This window comes from Prinia subflava, chromosome Z (assembly GCF_021018805.1).
Source record: "Prinia subflava isolate CZ2003 ecotype Zambia chromosome Z, Cam_Psub_1.2, whole genome shotgun sequence".
NCBI classification, from domain to species: Eukaryota; Metazoa; Chordata; class Aves; order Passeriformes; family Cisticolidae; genus Prinia; species Prinia subflava.
In genome coordinates this window covers 28,059,584-28,077,488 of record NC_086283.1, presented here as the reverse complement: position 1 = coordinate 28,077,488, position 17,905 = coordinate 28,059,584, and the positions used below count along the sequence as shown (strand labels likewise).

Below are 17,905 nucleotides of genomic sequence, written 5' to 3'. Positions count from 1 at the left end.
TTACACCAATGAGCTAATTGAAATCAGAAGGACACTAAATTAGGAAATATACAGCAAAAATATCCTCTCTCATTTTAATCAGAGTATCCATGCAGATTTGCATAATAAATGTTCCTGCTCCAGATGTTATTTAGTTTATTAATTTAATTGGAGGTATGGGAATACAATTGTCAGAGCATTCATTTTACAGTAGCTGTTCTTTCACAATCAATTGCTTAATCCCCATAAAGTAATAAACAAGCATCCTTTGCTACCTCAATGGAGCAACAAAAACAGAAAATGAGAAGCCTTGGCTTATTTAAATTCAGTTAGAAAATGTAATTTACTATTCTTAAATAGTTTTACTTCTCCATCAGCTGGACATTCTTTAAGACAAAACCTAATATCAAGTACACAAGCTCTTTGTGTCATGAAGGCACCCTAAAACTTACAAAAAATTAAATAAAGCTACAAATAACCCAGCAAACTGCTGCACAACTTCAGTTTTTCTGTGCAACTGATGCACAAGATTGATAAAGGCATTTTTGTGCATCAGTTACATTTCTTAACCAATGTTTAGATGGAAATTCTCACGCCAAGGATTAATCTGAAATTTATGTTCAAGAAAGGTGTCAGAATCCTGATATGAGTTTACCATCAAAATTATCCAAAACATTCTCTAATGTCAGTACTGCTGAGACAAACCAGATTAATCTCCCTAGATCTTTTCAATTACCTGGAGAAAACCCTGGCAATTTCCAATTAAAAAGAACCATGGAAAATAATGTACTTGTTTTCTAATAATTGCCTATCTGTAGATCATTCTTTCAGACACATTTACTGTAAAAAATGTTATCTTTATTATCATATTGAGCTATGCCGAGTAGTAGAGAGCACAAGCCTGCCCTTAAAGACAGAGGTTGAGATAAATAAAAACGTATATAAATAGAAGATAAACTATCTGAGAAAAATTATTTAAAAATTTAAATGAAATTATGAAATTAAGGTAGCCCAAATCCTAAAGAACACCCCCAAGGCAACTACACCTAGGGGATGTTCTTTAGGATTGTTTCCAGTTATCCCATTGGTGACACAATGCAATCTGTAGATATCTTGTGTCTTCAAATTAGAAGTAAAAAATTACCACTCCGATTGTGTTTTGCAAATGGATTGAATTTAAGGCAACCACATTTTATGGGGGGGAATAGAGAAAGATGATTCTGTGGAGTTGTGTGGTTAAATAAATACAAAACTGAATCAGCCAAAAGTCATTCAAAGGTCATAAGAGTTCATCATTTCTTTCTGTACTTAGTTACCAAGAACCTGACATGTTTAGAGGCTGTGGGTAATTTTTGGTGACTTTTCTAAAAAACTTTGTTTTCCTTTCCCTGTGCCCCACAGCAGATGTGTGCAACTCCAACCCCTGCCAGAACGGTGGCATCTGCCTGTCGGGGCTCAATGACAACTTTTACTCCTGCGAGTGTCCTGAAGGCTTCACAGACCCCAACTGCTCCAGCCTTGTGGAGGTTGGTAAGTGCAAGTTAAATTAAATTGCTGAAATAGCTCGAGTGCCCTGTTAGCCTGTGTCTGGCCAAGCAGACTTGAGAAGAAACTTTCTTGAGGAATTGTCCCTTGGGGGAAAAAAGTTAGCAGCTGCTGGCTAAAATCTCTCAGACCCAGAAATATCAGGCCCACACACCTGTCCAGCCTGCCCAGATCCCTCTGGATCACACCCCCTGTGTCAGCACTTTGTAGTTAGTCTCAGAACACTCCACATCCTAGCAGGGTCAAGGACTGGAATTATCCACTTTAATGAGCACGGGCTCTTTTGCCTCAGCCAAATCCCGAGTCCACTGCACGATTTTTGAAACAAAGGCAGGGTCCTTTCATGGATTGCCATGGTGAGCAGCATCTGAATGGCACAGCAGCATGTCGGGTGCAAGGCACAGAGGCAAGGCCAAGCAGACAGCCTGTGTCTGTGGCGCTTTGTGTGGTTATGGTGATGCCTTGTCGGGACTACCTAAAAACAGGGCCCGGACAAAATTATGAGAATAAACAGCAGATATATTAATAAAGGGTCTTCAGGTACACTTCAAGCAGGCAGAGCCCTCCCCCAGGGGCTACACCCAAAAATGGACCATGGGTCACAGGTTTTCACACTTTCCTAAGTTTAGTCCATTTGCATATTGGGGGTTAATGTTTCAATTACAGCTTCAGGTAATGAAGTCACTTACCCCAAGTTTGCTCACCCCCAACTCACTTTTGTTTACATTTCTCAGGGCCTGAGACAGTGAGCTGTCCTTGATTCCCAGGCCTAGAGAGGAATTGTTCTGTCTGACCAAAATGGAAGAACAGTAACTAACAATGTGTATGGAGCTTAGAGTTATATACACTAAAGAATTGCAGGATTACAAATATATGAAAAATGTAAAAGCTGAAATCCAAAGGCATCAACGGGGTCATTCCTTTGATCATTGTTAGGGTTTTTAACTTTATAGCTGTGTCACAGGCATCTCAATAATAATAAACAGTTGAAATAGCATCTACAGAATGTAATTACTCAGAAAAGTCCAGTGCTCCACATCACAAAAAAGTCCATAGTGACAACTTAAATTTGCCAACATTTTTCAAAGTTCAATTCTAGATAATTTTAAATCATTCTAGATCATTCTATGATAATTCAATATAACCTTCTCCAACAAGCGCCCTTCAAATCTTCATTTCTGATAGTTTTATGCTGATGTCCAGAGTAAAGACTAATTTCTTATGCAGATGAAGAGACAGGAATAACATAGGAGAAAACCAGAATAACACATAGTGGTCACTTGTTTGAATTTCAATATAATTACATACTTGGAGGCTCTAATTAATCATTAGATGAGTGCATAGAACACAAGTCAAATGTACTGAAATTTTTTGATGTGTACTTGACTCAAAGTAAATCTAAATTTGAGTGGTAGATCCAAAACATCCAGCAGGTCAGGCCTCCATATTAAGAAAACTTAAGGAGAAAATCAGAATCTGAAGGAGAAAATAGAGGTCTCACTGAAAGTTAACTGAGCTCTTGCATTAATGAAGGCACTGAAATAGGCTCACAGAGAAAAATGATGAAACTATCACAGCTGGGCTCAACACTGCAACTGTCCTAAATCTGTGTGGTTCTCATTTTTAATAGTTAATTAATTTATTTAATAAATGAATTTTTAAAAATTATGCAGGGAGAAACAAGATTCGCTATTCTATAGATTAAGTATAGCTCTGCCATGGGTTAAAGGGAGCAGAGCTTAGTCCAGAAAGGGCTGTTCTAGTTTTTTTGTTCTATTCCTTTCCTGAAAATGATGCTACTGCTCTTTTGAGAGTGAATTCTAAGTATCCACACTGCAATTTTAAGAGAATTTGGATCTAATTTGATTCCTTTTAAGGTAAACTTTCTGAAAAGAAATGGAGCTAGTTCCTAGAGGAGAATGATTTGCTTCAGACACCAGCTGCTTTTTTTCTGACTCTAGAATGTTGTTGTAGCTAGTTATCACCTAAAATCTGCATTTCACAAGGAAGTGCTTGTTGTCTTGGTGCAGTCACACAAGAAGCCAGGAGACACTGCCTCAAATCTTATTTTCCATCCCTTTCCCAATAATTTTTATCAGTGCTTGAATTTATCCTACAGATGTAGATCCTGCTACCCTGAAAGAGCCAAGATATGGCTTCACTTCAGAGAAATTTTGGATTTATTGTGCAGGAAATTGCATGGCACATGACTGGAACGATACCAGACATGACTGAATCTGGAGAAAAATCATATTGTGATAATTATCACAGTCATTAGCAGATGAGCTTTAATTGGGCTTTAGAAAATACACATATGCTTAACTAAAATCTTCAAGTACTTAAACAAAAACTCAGTTTGGTAAACAGATTAAAGCATAAGTAAATAACTTGACAATAAGTGGCAATCACAGCATTTACAGAAGCAGGATGTTACATTTCTAGTTTGCAGTCCATGGGGAATATCTGCTGGACAGCATTGGTTAAGTGAAAAATTTATTAATATTCCTATAGTAACTAAAATCCAGAATGTTAATTTAGTTTGTGTTTGTCTTACTTGCTATACATATGGATTCAATCTAGCCTTGCTAAAAACTTTTAAAATAGATTTGAAAATAATCTCTTATTGTTTCGTAAAAGATTATTCTTCATTATGTAACCCTGTACACAGTCATATAAACGACTGGAAAAAATTATATTTCAAGAAAGTTATTTGATTTTTTTCCCTATGAAAATGATGATGATTAGTGTAAACTGTTAGTCAGACAGTTCCATTAATTCAAATACTGAAATGTGTAAAGTACAATAATGTTGCAAGATGTGTCTAGAGGAGCTCAGGAGTACAAGACCCTGAGTGATCACTTTTACTAAGAGTGTTTATTAGATATAAGATTTTAGGAGGAATGCTAGGAAAGGTTGCTTCTCTTTGGCTTTTTAATGAGTTTTTGCATGAAAACTAATCTCTTAATCCCTCATATCTCAAAAAAAGATTCTTGACAATTTTCTGTGAAGTTGAAAACATTAAGTTAAAAATTGGTGTTTAGAATGCCAGGATGTACCATGTAGGAAGAAAAGAGGAGGCTGAGGGGAAAAAAAAAAAAAAAAAAAAAAAAAAAAAAAAAAAAAAAAAGGAGAAGAGCCTGTGTCATTCTGTCTCCCTCAAAAGAGCTGCACAGAAAAATTTGAAAGCAGTAGGGTGTTACCTGCACCCCCCTCATTAGGCATTCCACCATCAGACTTTCTGCAAGAACAGGATGCACTGCTGAACTCTGGGGACCAGCTGGGAAGTCATAAATTTTTCAAGGGACATACCTTAAGCAGGAGGATTTTCACAGTAAAAGACAACAGGGTTCTTACTTAATCACTCATTAATGTAGGTAAATAAAAGGCAATCCCATTCAGACAGCAAGCCATGAACTATGCAGAAGAAAAAAAAAAATGCATACAAGTACCCAGGAAGACCAAACATCAAGGTAGAAGTTTGCTCTAAATAGATCAACAAATACTCAAGACAGTTTGGGAGCTGCGTGGATACTCAAGAATGCAACTCCCTTTATTACCTTAAAAGAAATAAGATTTAAATAACCTGATATGGATAATAATACCAATTTCAAGGTAAGAAGTTTAATTTGGAATGTGTTTTTATAAATTTACTCAAGGAAAATTATTGCTTTTCTGCCATACTTCATTTTTTTTCTGACCCTGTAACTTTGAGTGTGTCTAAAGCAAAAATTATAAAAAAATACTTTTGACAGTAATTTGTATATTTTAAATTGCTATTCCTGTTCTGACCCTACTCTTTTGTTAATAGCAGTCACACTTTGTTTCATGTGTGTACTTATATACCAAACTAAGTCGTACTAAAAGACATGAGATGAGGTGATAGATCTGTAATATCACCCTTATTTGTGAGCCAGGTTTTTCAGTGCTCTAACAGATTTTAGATATCTGATAAACTGGCAGAGGATAAGTTAGAGACAGATAGGAAAATGTGTGTTTTAGTTGTTTTCAGTACAGCACATTCTCTGGTGAGGTGGAAAAGGATTTAGCTAAAGAGATAAATGGTGATTATAGAAAACATTCCAAATAGCAGGATGTTTTCCAAAGATAATAAGAACACTATGGTCCAAGTTAACTCTTCAGCAGACTCCTGCCTACACCTATGGAAACATTAATTTTAACCTAAATTGAAACAAAATATTTTTTGATTAATTAATATTGGCACTGAAATGCAGTACAGAGGAGTTGACAGACTTTTCATCTTTTAAATAACTCACAAGTAATTCTCAGGAAACATGTATTTTATTGAAATGCAACGGACAACTAATAGAAGTCTTTAATGAATTCTGCACAGGAAAACTCTCAATGTGCTGCCTGTCAACTTGGGTGTCTGATTAGCCATGGACAGCACAAAAGGGGATCTGTAAAATGACACCAGGGGGTTGTTTTCTCTGAAATAAAAATTATTCCTGTTTTGTGTGTGCATAGGGGAAAACAGGGGGAGAACCACAACTTTAATGTCAAGGCAAAGAGTAGTTAACTTTCTTATGCCATAAGGCAATGAGAGTGTTTTCCATGAGTTGACCATATTCACGTTTGAAATCTGAGCATCTCAAAACTACTTGGTATTGATCTTCCAAATCTGAAATTCAATAACTGTCTGAGAGGATAAACTGGTGAACATGTTTGGTTTATTTAAGTGGAAAAAATAACAGATGTCAAATTGGCTGGCAGCATCCTTTTGGAAAGTGTCTGTACCTTTTATGTCAGCTCTTAATACTCACTGAGAGAATCTCATTATTAAAAAACATTGTAAAAAATGCCTGTGTGCATTTTGGAAGGGTGGAAAGGTAAGTTAATAATCTTATGGTTAACAATCAAAGGAAGCTGGGTCTGAGTGCAGCACGGGGGCTGAGTGAAGGGAGAAAAGTTGAAAGGTAAACCAGAGGCACCAGTTTCCCATGACATCTTTACTCTGCCTACTATGATTAAGGAGTGATTGTGGGGTTCCTTGCTTAGCACATTACAGTTTTCCATATCAGTTCAGTCTTCACAGTATCCAAAGTAAACTATTTCTTTGACAGCTGCTGTCTCTCGGCCAGAAATGCAGGAATCAAAGGAGTTCTTCCCTTTTCATGCTGTTAAATAAAAATTCATTGAGATGGATTAGGCCCAAAGTACTCTGATCTGTTTGCTTTGGGCTTTATTTGCACAACTTAAGTCTCCCCTTTTGCTTTCCTGACCTCTGTATTACAGGACCAGGGCTTCTGAAAAAAACTAATACAGATAAAAGTCCTGTCACTCACTTCCTGTCAGTCTTGCAGATGCTTTTCAATGCCATGATCAGAAATTACTTCAAAGATGAATGATTTCAAAGATGCTTTTATAGTCTTGCAATATGTGATTTGTTTTTTTTTAAAGGACGGTTGTTTGCACCACACATTGAACATATGTACTGATGGATTTTCCAAAGTAGAAATAGTGAAATGAATCAACTCTTACAAAAAAATTCCAATTACTTACTGTCATGTGCATCTAGTATACAATTGATGTGAAAGTGTTCATCTTAGCTGTAAATGAGGTAGCCCAGAATAATGCAAATTAAAGCACTGGCACTCACAAAATCAGAATAGTTGAAGACGTGAGACACTTAAGGATGTCTGTAGCATAACTGCACCTCTCAAGGGATGATCCAGGGATGCATGTTTCTCAGGGACATTTCCAGTTGAATTTTGACTATTTCCAGGGATGGAGACCTTACAGCTTCTCATGGCAATCTGTGTCAGTGCTTGATCACCTTCACAGGTCAAAAAAATAGCAAGGAAACAAATGAACAAATCCCCAAACCCCAAATATATTTAAGTGTAATTTTGTGAAATTTTGTTTTCTTCTCATTGTACTGCCACTAGGTACCACTTGAAAGTCCCTGGGTTTGGCGTCTCTGTTTGTATTTTCTTCTTCAGCTTGACTGTTTGATTTTTAGGAAATAATCACATCCCATGGCCTGCTGGCATTCCTCTTCCTAGTACAACATAGTCCTAGGTGTAGAAGACCCAGGATATTGGAAACTAGAGTGTGGACTCCAGATTTCAGCATCTATTGAAACTGCTTTGGGTATAATGTCACCCAAATTGACTATATTTATTCCTATATTAGCAAAATCTGTGTAAAGTGACTTATTCATAACTTTTCTTATTGTCAGCAGGGAGACTTTATTATATGACTGTGAATTCTTCTTGAGTGAACAGTCATGTTTTAGTCTTGATACTAATTGATAATTTGAAAAATAAATGCAAAGGAAATTATTCTCTTTTTGCTGATATTCTCACTCTCGAAAACCATTTCAGTGGTTCTGTTGATAAAAGAAGACTAACATCAGAGGTGAGGTGGGCCTGTGTTTATTTGAATTCAGCAAGAATAATCAGGTTCCATGGTTAAAGGGTAGTTTCTTCTGGGGAAAGAGTGAGACAGAGTGGGAGAGCATTTCTTAGTGCTCTATTCTGAAGCCTAAGGTGTTCTCAAAGGTTATGGAGCTCCGCTAAAAGCAATCAATACATATTAATAAAAATAATTTGACAAATTAGGCCTTAATGTTTACCTTCTGGGTAGCCTGAAGAGTGCATAATGCACAGAAATATAAATTGAGTACTCTGAATGCATGCAAGCAGAATAGCTTGATAAATGGCATTGATTGCAGGGCAGAAAATGTTGTCAGTCATAATTTACAGTATTAATTTATAAAACAATTGCCTTTGGTGTTGATTGCCAGTAAATCTGTTGTGATAATAAGGTTTTGGGTCATAATTGGTGAGAAGGGTGCAATAATGGGATTTAACAGAGTTGTAGACTCCCAGGTTAGAAGGGACCTCAAGGATCTTCTGGGTCAAGCTGTCTTGGCGAAGTAATGGTCCAGGCAAGATGGGTTGAACTGAATTTTAAAAACATCTAGTGTTGGGGAATCCATCACTTGCCTGGATGGAGATTATTCCAGTGGTTGATTGTTATGGTGAAAATTTTTCCTCTTGTGTCCAACCAGAGCCTCCTCAGGAGTCCCTTGGACCCCTCACCCCTTGTCTTTTCTGTGTGGCTCCATGTACAAAGGGAGTCTCCACCTCCTCTGTGGCCACCCTTTAAACCATGGAACATGTGGTGAGGTGTCCTCTCAGCCTTCTCTCCTCAAGGCTGAACAAAACCAGGTGTCTCAGCCTTTCCTCAAAAGTCAGACTTCCCAGCCCTTGGATACTCTTTGTAGCCCTTCTCTGCATCCTCTCCAGCCTGTCCACCTGTGTTTGGCATAACAGGGACCTGGACACAATGCTCTAGGTGTGACCTTAAACATGCTGAGCAAAGTGGGGTAATGACTTCTTTACTAATGATTTGTCCTTTCTGGTTTCTCTTTGTGTGTAAGATCCTGCAGTTAATTCCTTCTCCATCTTTGTTTCCCTTTGCTCCACAATGTCCTTGTCTCTCTTGTCCTGTGGAGTCACAGAGCTCTGCAGATTTGTCCCTTTGCTAAGCAGAGGGAAAGATCTGACCCACACTGACCTGCTGGCAGTGCTCTTCCTAATGCATCCTAGAATACTGCTCGCAATTGTGAAAAATGTGGTTAATATTCTGTTGGATTTCATCATAATATTTCTTTTATAAAGCATTTTGAAATATGTGAACAGGCATTAAAACTGTACGTGGTACCGCTGGTCAATATGACCATGTACAATGTTTGCAGGTAGAGAAAACTTCAACACCTGAATGAGAAATGCCCTGTCGAATGAACCCCATGCTGGAATTCATATAACATTTTCTTATTTTTCTGTCTGCAGATTTGTTACTTGGGAGTACAAACTGGCAAGGGATAAGCAGTTCTGGTCACACACTAGAGAGTGAGCAGTGGTACAGTCTGAAGGAGATTTTATGCATTTTATGCACCTAATTAAAAGGACAAATGGAAAACATCCAGCCTCTTGTTGGCAGGCCTGCTGCTCAGGATGAGACCTTGCAAAGAAAAACAAGGTTTGTGAGCATGGGCTTATTTGCAGAAATACATCCCCAGGCCCTGGTTTCAGTTGGAGGGATGAAGGACTCAGTAGTGCATCGTATTTTGATTAAAAGCTCCAAAACTGATGCCAAACCTTGCATACAAAAATACTCAGAAGAGCATGCATACAGGTCATGGAGAGCTGCCACAAACTATGAGGTGTGGGCTTCCCATCCAGGTGTTGTTTACCTGGAAATTCCAACTACACAGAGCCTGCAAAAGGCAGGGTGCTCCAGAAACAAGAGTTGTCACCTGCCTGGGCTGTGTACTGGAAGGAAGGCATTTCTGGTGAGCAAGGTCCATTTCCATGAGATTTTGTCCTGTTTTACTGGGTGAAAGAAAAAAGAACAGAGAGAAAGGAAAAAAAAAAAAAAAAGAGGTTTCCCCAGAAATGTGTTGTGTCTGTGGCCTTATATATTTTTCTTATATATTTTTTAAACCAGCTTCAAAAGAAGGAGGTAGAATAAACCAGTTGTGCTTTGTTAGATCTGCCAGTGAAATAGGGAGCACATAGAAAATCTGCAGAGCTTACACTGACAGACAGGGAAAATTTCTCTTAGGATAGGAGCTTTTAGTGTTGTCTGGAAAGAGAAGTGTTCAAATAATTCAACCCACTCTGAAGGAAAGAGGTGTTGATGGGCAGCAGCTGCATCAGATTAAAACAGCTGAGCACGTGACACATCAAGATCTAATGAAATAAGTATACTGGTACACAATATCCTGCACATTTTCACATCCACGAGTACTTCTGGAGTGGTTCCGGTGCTTGTAAGGATCGCTGACCCAGCTGCTGGGCTGTTTGTTGTGATGTTCCATGTCATGTTGACTTTGTTCTTCAGTGTCCCTGTCCTGATGTTTAAAATGGATCTCTCACCACTTTATTATTATTATTATTATTATTATTATTATTATTATTATTACTACTACTACTACTACTACTATTATTAGAGAAGAATATCTGTGTTATTGTTTCTAATCAACTGTTACTGCCTTTAAGACAGTTTCTGTTACTAGATCATTTTTTATGTATGCCATTATCACTAACAAATACTAGTGTTCTTCATGTTCCTGTCCAGATCTAAAGGAATTAATCATTGCATGACTTTTTATACTTTTGAAATACACCACTCATTAGGCGTTATTAATTCTTACAGATTAGGGATTACTGAGCATCATCATGCTCATGATTAATTACTATTTGGTTTTGCTAGCAACGGAGTAATAGCTTTATTTTCCTGTTCCTTTGGCTTCATGACTAATGCAAAGTAAATAGTTTTGGTGGTTTTTAAGAGACCAGACTGCATAATTTCTCATAAAATTTTGACCTAAGAAACGTTGTTGAAGCACTGCCTCTGTTTGTTTTCCCATTTTATATAATATAGTTTTCTCCTGGATTTTTATGTGAAAGGATGTGACTCAACAGTATGGAAGCAACTTGCTAAAAAAAAATGCCAGAAGGAGGCTGATTCTTTAGCTGAAAAAGCAAATTGGTCTTCAATGAGATGTTAATTCTGGCATCCCAGGAGATTCAGATTAGAAGGTTTTATACTTAGGAAAAAACGATCAGATGGAAAACCTGGTGGTGTTGAACTTAATGCAAGTCCTAAATGCAATTTGGTTCCAGAGTAAAACACAAATTAAAAGCTGTATATTGGATCTAGAGACAGATGGCCATTATTGTTGTTTTTTTTTTTTCTTTTCCCCTTTAAGTTTTTTTACTAGATTTTTTTTTCCAAAACTATTTATATAAAGAGCTCATTAAGCAGAACAAAATAAATCGTGTTTTGACATCACTTTTTCTTACTTTTTTCTCTCTATATGTGTTTACTTGTTTTTAAGTAATGAATTAAGGGAATATTTTTTTGCTACTAAAAAATAGATGCAACAATTCAGGAACCCTTTTGCTTTTCTTCAGTAATAAAAATACTTCTTCAGAAGCAGAAGAATAAGAGAACCCAAATATTTCACTTACTAAATTTAATATTTCTAATGGGGAAAAATTGCTATTTAGTAGCTCAGAAATTTCTTTTCACTGCATAACTGTCTCTGATCTGATTCCAATCTATGCTTTTTTAAATTTAAAATCTCTGTTAAGTCACTTGCTTAGGAGTCTTTTGTGGTCATCATACAGATGCAAAACTCCCTTAAGAGTTTAAAATACTGTGGAATGATATATCTACTCTTTTTTTTTTTTTTTTTTTTTTTTCAATTTCAGAATAATAAATGAATTTGTTGAAGATTTTAAACTGGAATATATAAAACTAGTATTGTCTTGAGCAAATAAGCCTTATTCTTTAGTATGTTGGGGACATTGAGCACTGTTAGCAGAGGTTTTAGAAGAATGTGGAATTGTGCTGATATAGATCAGATGAGGTCTTTTAACTTTTTTCAGCAAGGGATTAGTTCTTGATTGGTGGGTTTGTGTTTTTGGTTGGTTTTTTTTTTTTTTTTTTTTTCTTTCTTTTTTTTCTTTTTTTTCTTTTTTTTTTTTTTTCCAAATATGAGTGTAATTACAGGAACTACATAATAAGTCAATGGCTGAATTTTTTTCCTATTAGGTTACAGAATTAATGCATATCTTATTGCAAAGAATCCAGAAAATGGAAGAATTATATATGAGATAATATAATAAAATATGATAAAAAATAGCTATGAAAATTATTGGTCAAAACAACAGGAAGAAAAATACCAGAAGGGTGTCTCACCTTTCCTACCACACCTCAGGATTTTATATTTTGTCTGGACTTGTTTCTATTTATCCAAACATGCCTTTGCTGTACCAGATCTTGTCAGGTGTTAAAAAGAAAGCTAAAAACCCCCCACTTTTCCTCCTTCATTTACCCAGTAAATTATCTGGGATGGTTCTTTTGGGGTGAAAAGACACTACGTGCCACGTGCTCAACTATTTGTGCATTCATGGATAATGAGGATAATGAGGACTTGAGTGAAATGCTAACTGCATGAAGCATATGAATAATTCAACCTAGAGATAGTGGTTTTGAGGTTTGTTTCTTTTTTTCAGGTTGTATCACAAGTGTACAGCTTGCTCCAACTTGATGAAGCTATAAAATAATGATTAACAATAATTAATTTATATTTATGTTATATTAATGGCCAGAATTATTAAAGCATGAAGTTTCATGCTGTATTATGGTTTCAGAGCTTGTATTTAATGTGCATTACTTGAGCTGAACACCTGCTTGAGAACTGACATTTCACCATGAGTTAGGAGAGTCAATATATTATTTCCTATGTTAGAAGAAATTAATCAATAAGATTGAAATTAATGTTTCAGCTGCTTCCCCGTGGCTGTATCTGTAATATTAGAATATTAATGTGAGGCACAAACTCTCAAGTTATCAATACCGTCTTCACTTTGAAACATGCACTGGAATGGCTCCACTCTAAATCAGAGAATTATGAAGTCTGAAAAATTCAAAAGTTGACTTGGATATGACCTTAATTTTTTGTATCTGAAATTAGGAAAAGAATGAGGTAGAATTCAAGAGCTTCACAATTTGGTGAAATTACACTTCAGCTTCCTTGGTATTTATGATTCTGTTCAGTTTATGTGTCACTTCATGTATAATTGGTGCAAATATGTGTAGTTTCACTCTTCTCATTTATGCTTTTGACAGATATCTAATTCCAATGTGCATGAATGCATGCAAGGTTTCATATTTTTTTCAAATGAATGGGTATGAGACATGCACGTACAATCTACTTTGTTTACCTCTCCGTATCCATAGTACTCTGATTATAGAATCACAGAATGGTTTGAGTTGGGAAAGACCTCAAAGCCGATCCAGTGCCACCCCTGCCATGGGCAGGGCCACCTTCCACTGTCCCAGGCTGCTCCAAGCCCCAGTGTCCAGCCTGGCCTTGGACACTGCCAGGGATCCTGGGGCAGCCACAGCTCCTCTGGGCACCCTGTGCCAGGGCCTCCCCAGCCTCCCAGGGAACAATTCCTTCCCAAGATCCCATCCAGCCCTGCCCTCTGGCAGTGGGAAGCCATTCCCTGTGTCCTGTCCCTCCAGCCCTTGTCAATTGTCTCTGTCCATCTTTCCTGCAGCTCCTTCAGGCACTGGAAGGCCACAATGAGGTCACCCCAAATCTCTTCTCCAGACTGAGCAATCCAAATTCTCCCAGACTTATTGATGTCCTACACTCACCTCCTAACAGGCTGACAGAAGTGGTCAAAATATCCTGGAATATTTAGTTTTGCCATACAAGCATCTCCTGCATAGAGAATGGGATACAAAAGCTCAGACTTCAAATCCTCGTGGAGAGGCTTCACATATTGAATTTCTATTCATAGACAAGAGGTTCTGGCCTTTTCCTTTTGTATCAGTGCATCCACACAAACATAGGTTATTGCAGAAAGATGTGTCCTCCGTGTAGTGCAATTTTTTCTCCTTTTATCCAGCAAAAAAGATCAAGGAAAGAAGTTCCTGGGCTTGCAGATATTTATACTGTGTAGGATCACAAACTCAGGAAGCCAGGGTTGGGAATAATGTGCCTGTGGATTCAGTGTTTCAGACGGGAAATGCAAGACATCTGTAAATTCCAGAGTGTTTTCTCTAAATCGCAGCCAGTATTTTTGTAGCTCGTCGTGGCTTTGAACAGCAATAACTATTTGGCTTCTGTTGACTCTGTTTGCTCAACTGGTCTTTCTAAAGGTGCACGGAAAACTAGAAAGGAAAGAACAACTGCTGCTGTGGCAACTGCCTTACAGTTACTTTTTCTTCCAAACATACTTTGGAGTTTTCCGTGAGTCTGATGTGTTTCACGATGGAAACAGAACCAGGGCGGAAGAAATATTTCTCATTTGTTGAAGATGTCTCTGTCTCATTTCCAACATAGACTAGAAGCAACTTCAGCTTCAAATGCACATTTAAAGTTAAATGATTTGGCTATGAATGAACATGTAATGTCCGTTATAAAACCAAACCAAAAACAAAAAAACAAACAACAAAACAATAAAAAAGCAATAAGAAAAAAAAAATGTTAGTCCCCAGACTGTCAGATCTGTTGTTGCAAAAGCCATCAATGGGAAGGTGACAAGAAAGGATGTACCTGAAGAAAAGGTAATATGTTATTAGAAATGTGCTGAAGAAATGAGATATTTTATGGCAATTTCTTCTTCAACATGATACTAAGGTATTATTACGTTATCCATATTATCATTTAAAAAAATCTTCAGCAGTTGCAGTGAATAGAGCCTTAGAAAGGGTGAAAAGCTCAGTTCCAACAACTTGCATTTAATAAAGATGAAAATTATATTCTCAGTGAGAATCTACAGTGAGTATTATGGGACTCAGCAGAATATACTTGTCTAAGTAATAATGTTGATTAAAAGACATCATAAAATACCACCACAACATTTTCAGATTTTCCAAACCATGTTTTTGAGTTAAGTTCTGCACGCAAAAACCATGTTCTTATGGTAGATGTGTCTTTCCCCTGCATTAACCAGCCTTCTCCTGTTGGGAGAGTACAAACCAAAAACATTCCTACTGTGGCAAAGGGGAGCTTTCATCATTAGTAAAGATTCTTAACTACTTAGATACACCTGAGAAAAGGTTCTGAGAAGTTTTTGCACCCCTATGTTACCACAAGATCTGCATTTGCACAGGCAGTGATGACATTAAGGCTTGCAACAGAACCGTGGTTGTGGATCAAGACTCAAACCCCTGAGAACCCAGTAAGAAAAATATTTTTAAAAGCTAAATCTCAGTGTATTACATTACCATTATCCAGAAATATAAAGCATCCAGTTTGTATTAAGTATCCAGTTCTGTCAAGCTCAATTTGAATTGACATTAAATCAAACAAAAATCATTTTTTGAAGTTGTCTTGGTTTTCTCTATGTGCTAACTAAGATGAGGGCAGCAAGGGTGCGAAATAACATGAAGACAGATGTATGCCAACATATTCAAGTACAAATGTAATCTTGCTGCAATTGAGACAGAGAAGCATGTCTTGATTAAAAATTCCTATTACTTTCCTCTCCTTCTTAGGCAGGTCAACTTTTTAATCATCAGTTATATTATTCATTATGAACAGTCTAATGAGACCAGAATTTGGTCCTTTAAGATTAATTTTTGCAGATAGGAAAACTGCGCTGTCAGTGTCATTTGATTTATTCAAAAATATGACTGAATGGGCTGTAATTTATAAGGGGAATGATGACAGTCATAAAAAGAAAATATTTAATTTCAGCTTCTGCTTTTCCTGGCATGAAATAAGAAACATCTGCAGTAGTCATTAGCTCGTAGCTGCACAATGCTTATGCCTAAGTCAGCAACAAAAGTGAGCAGTGGATTAACTTTGTCCTCACTGGTGGTGACTTTGGGATCACTTTTACTTATATTAAACCAAGAGATCCTGACCAATGTAGCATAAATATAGTAAATAAATATATCAATCTGAATGCAAGGTGGTGGATGCTTCTGAAATATCAGCGCCTTCATCACTTGCCTTCTAAGGGTGGAAGAAGGGACCTGAGCAGTTTAAAAAAATCAATAACTCAACATAAAATAGATTAATTGTGTTTCAAGCATTGCAGCTGAATAAATGAATACCCAAAGACCATGAAATACAAAGTTTACTAAAATAAGGAATATAAATATTAAACTAACAGGCTATGAATCTTGATACTGATTAGAACTGGAATGTGTTGAGCATTTATTTCATGCATCTTACAGTTAAATACAGAAAGAATTAAATTACACAGGTTTTGTCTGGCCTTACTGAAATCAAACTGGTGGCAATATTTTAGGAGAAATACCTGACCCTTGTTTAGAAAAAAAATGTATTAAAACGACAATAATCTCGTTAATCAGCATTGAATTAAATGGCTCTTTTTAATATATATAATTTCATTTGCCACTGAAGTTAATTTCATACTCTGCAACAGGGAGTGTTGCATCTGTGTTTCTCATGAACTATGTTCATTCAAAAATGGTCCATAGTAGCTGAGCTGTTCTGCTTTGACTTGGCAGCCCTAAAATCTACATTTTCTGTGCTGAAGGCACTTGGCTTGGTGTGACAGTTCTGCTTGGAGCCTGACAACTCTACAGGTTGAGTAGGAAGGGAGACAGGACTTGTGGGTGACACTATAAATCTAGTTTATTTGCATTTTTACAGCCTTCATGACCATATTTGGATAGGAAGGATACAATTTAGCATCACAAACAGAGATTGTTTTTTTCATGTCGTCAGCCAGTGTGTGGCACCCAAATCACAGTGGCAGCACCCTGTCTGGTGAAAACTGGAGCAGCAAAGAGGATGTGATTAATAGAAAACTGGATTGCAGTACAGTGAAATATAGCAGTGATGGTCTGCCTGGTGAGAACAAAGTGATGAAGGGAGTCTGATTAAAAGGAATCAAAACAACCTAGCAAAGCAGCTGAGCAGCATCACAAAAGAGGGAGAGGGAAGTGACTGCACACTTCAAGAGAAACTTTAGAGAAATTGAGGCTTTTTTGGCAGTTTAATGGGATCTGTAGGGCTATGTCACTTGGAGGACCACACATTTCCACTGTTTGGGAGCAGAGAAAGTATCCTCTCAGACTAGAGAAGGATTACCGAACCCTTTGGCAGAGGAGCTGAGGACACAGGTGCCGTGCATTCACAGAGATTAGAACAAATAAAAAACATAAAAAATAGTCTATGTGCATTTTAACATTTTTAACAAGTGTTAAGGGCCAATAATTCACCAGATGTAACTTGAATACCTTTACGTTTTGACTGTCTGTGACGATTCATCAACATTAGGAGCAGAACAGGCCATCATTGGGATATGTAGGATGACCTCTGTAAATCACAGCCTGCCTTCACACCCAAATATTGTTGCCTGCAGTCCAAAGAGCCACCCCCAAACTTTGCTTTCCCCAGGAAGCTTACAAATAGGATAAATCCAGGAAAAAGAAGGGATTTTGATAAGGTAAGAGAAGTCCATCTGGTCTAGTTGGCACTGTCTGCTCTAGAAGTAGTTGGGAAATTATGTTGTTTAAATTGTGCCTATTTCAGGGAATTTTTTTCCCCTGTTTCTTTACCTGAGTGCCACTGTGGTACAATCTGCAGTAACAACTTCATCTAGAAATATCACTTCTTGTTTTGAGGTAGACATCAACAATTAAATAAATGAACAAACAGAAACAGGTTTTCAGCACTGGATTCATTTTCTATATATAAACAGTGCTCAGGTGCTTCTCTATTTATGTTTTCATCAACCAATTAACAGAACACTCTAACCCTTACTTCTGATTATTTCTACTGTTTCTTGTTCTGGTAACATTTCTGTTCATTTTCTCTTTCTTTGGTATTTTCAAGCCTTTGCTGAAA

The 17,905-nt window shown here is 37.1% G+C and overlaps 1 protein-coding gene across 3 annotated transcripts in view; it reads left to right on the top strand.

Moving 5' to 3' along the window:
* EDIL3 (EGF like repeats and discoidin domains 3) overlaps positions 1-17,905 on the top strand; it is a 231,626-nt gene that overhangs the window by 63,853 nt on the left and 149,868 nt on the right. For 2 of the 3 annotated variants that reach the window (XM_063421632.1, XM_063421633.1), the window contains exon 2: positions 1,381-1,509. In XM_063421632.1, the coding sequence (XP_063277702.1) occupies positions 1,381-1,509 (129 nt within the window). The remainder of the gene's footprint in view (positions 1-1,380; positions 1,510-17,905) is intronic. The other variant, XM_063421631.1, reaches the window with a different exon arrangement.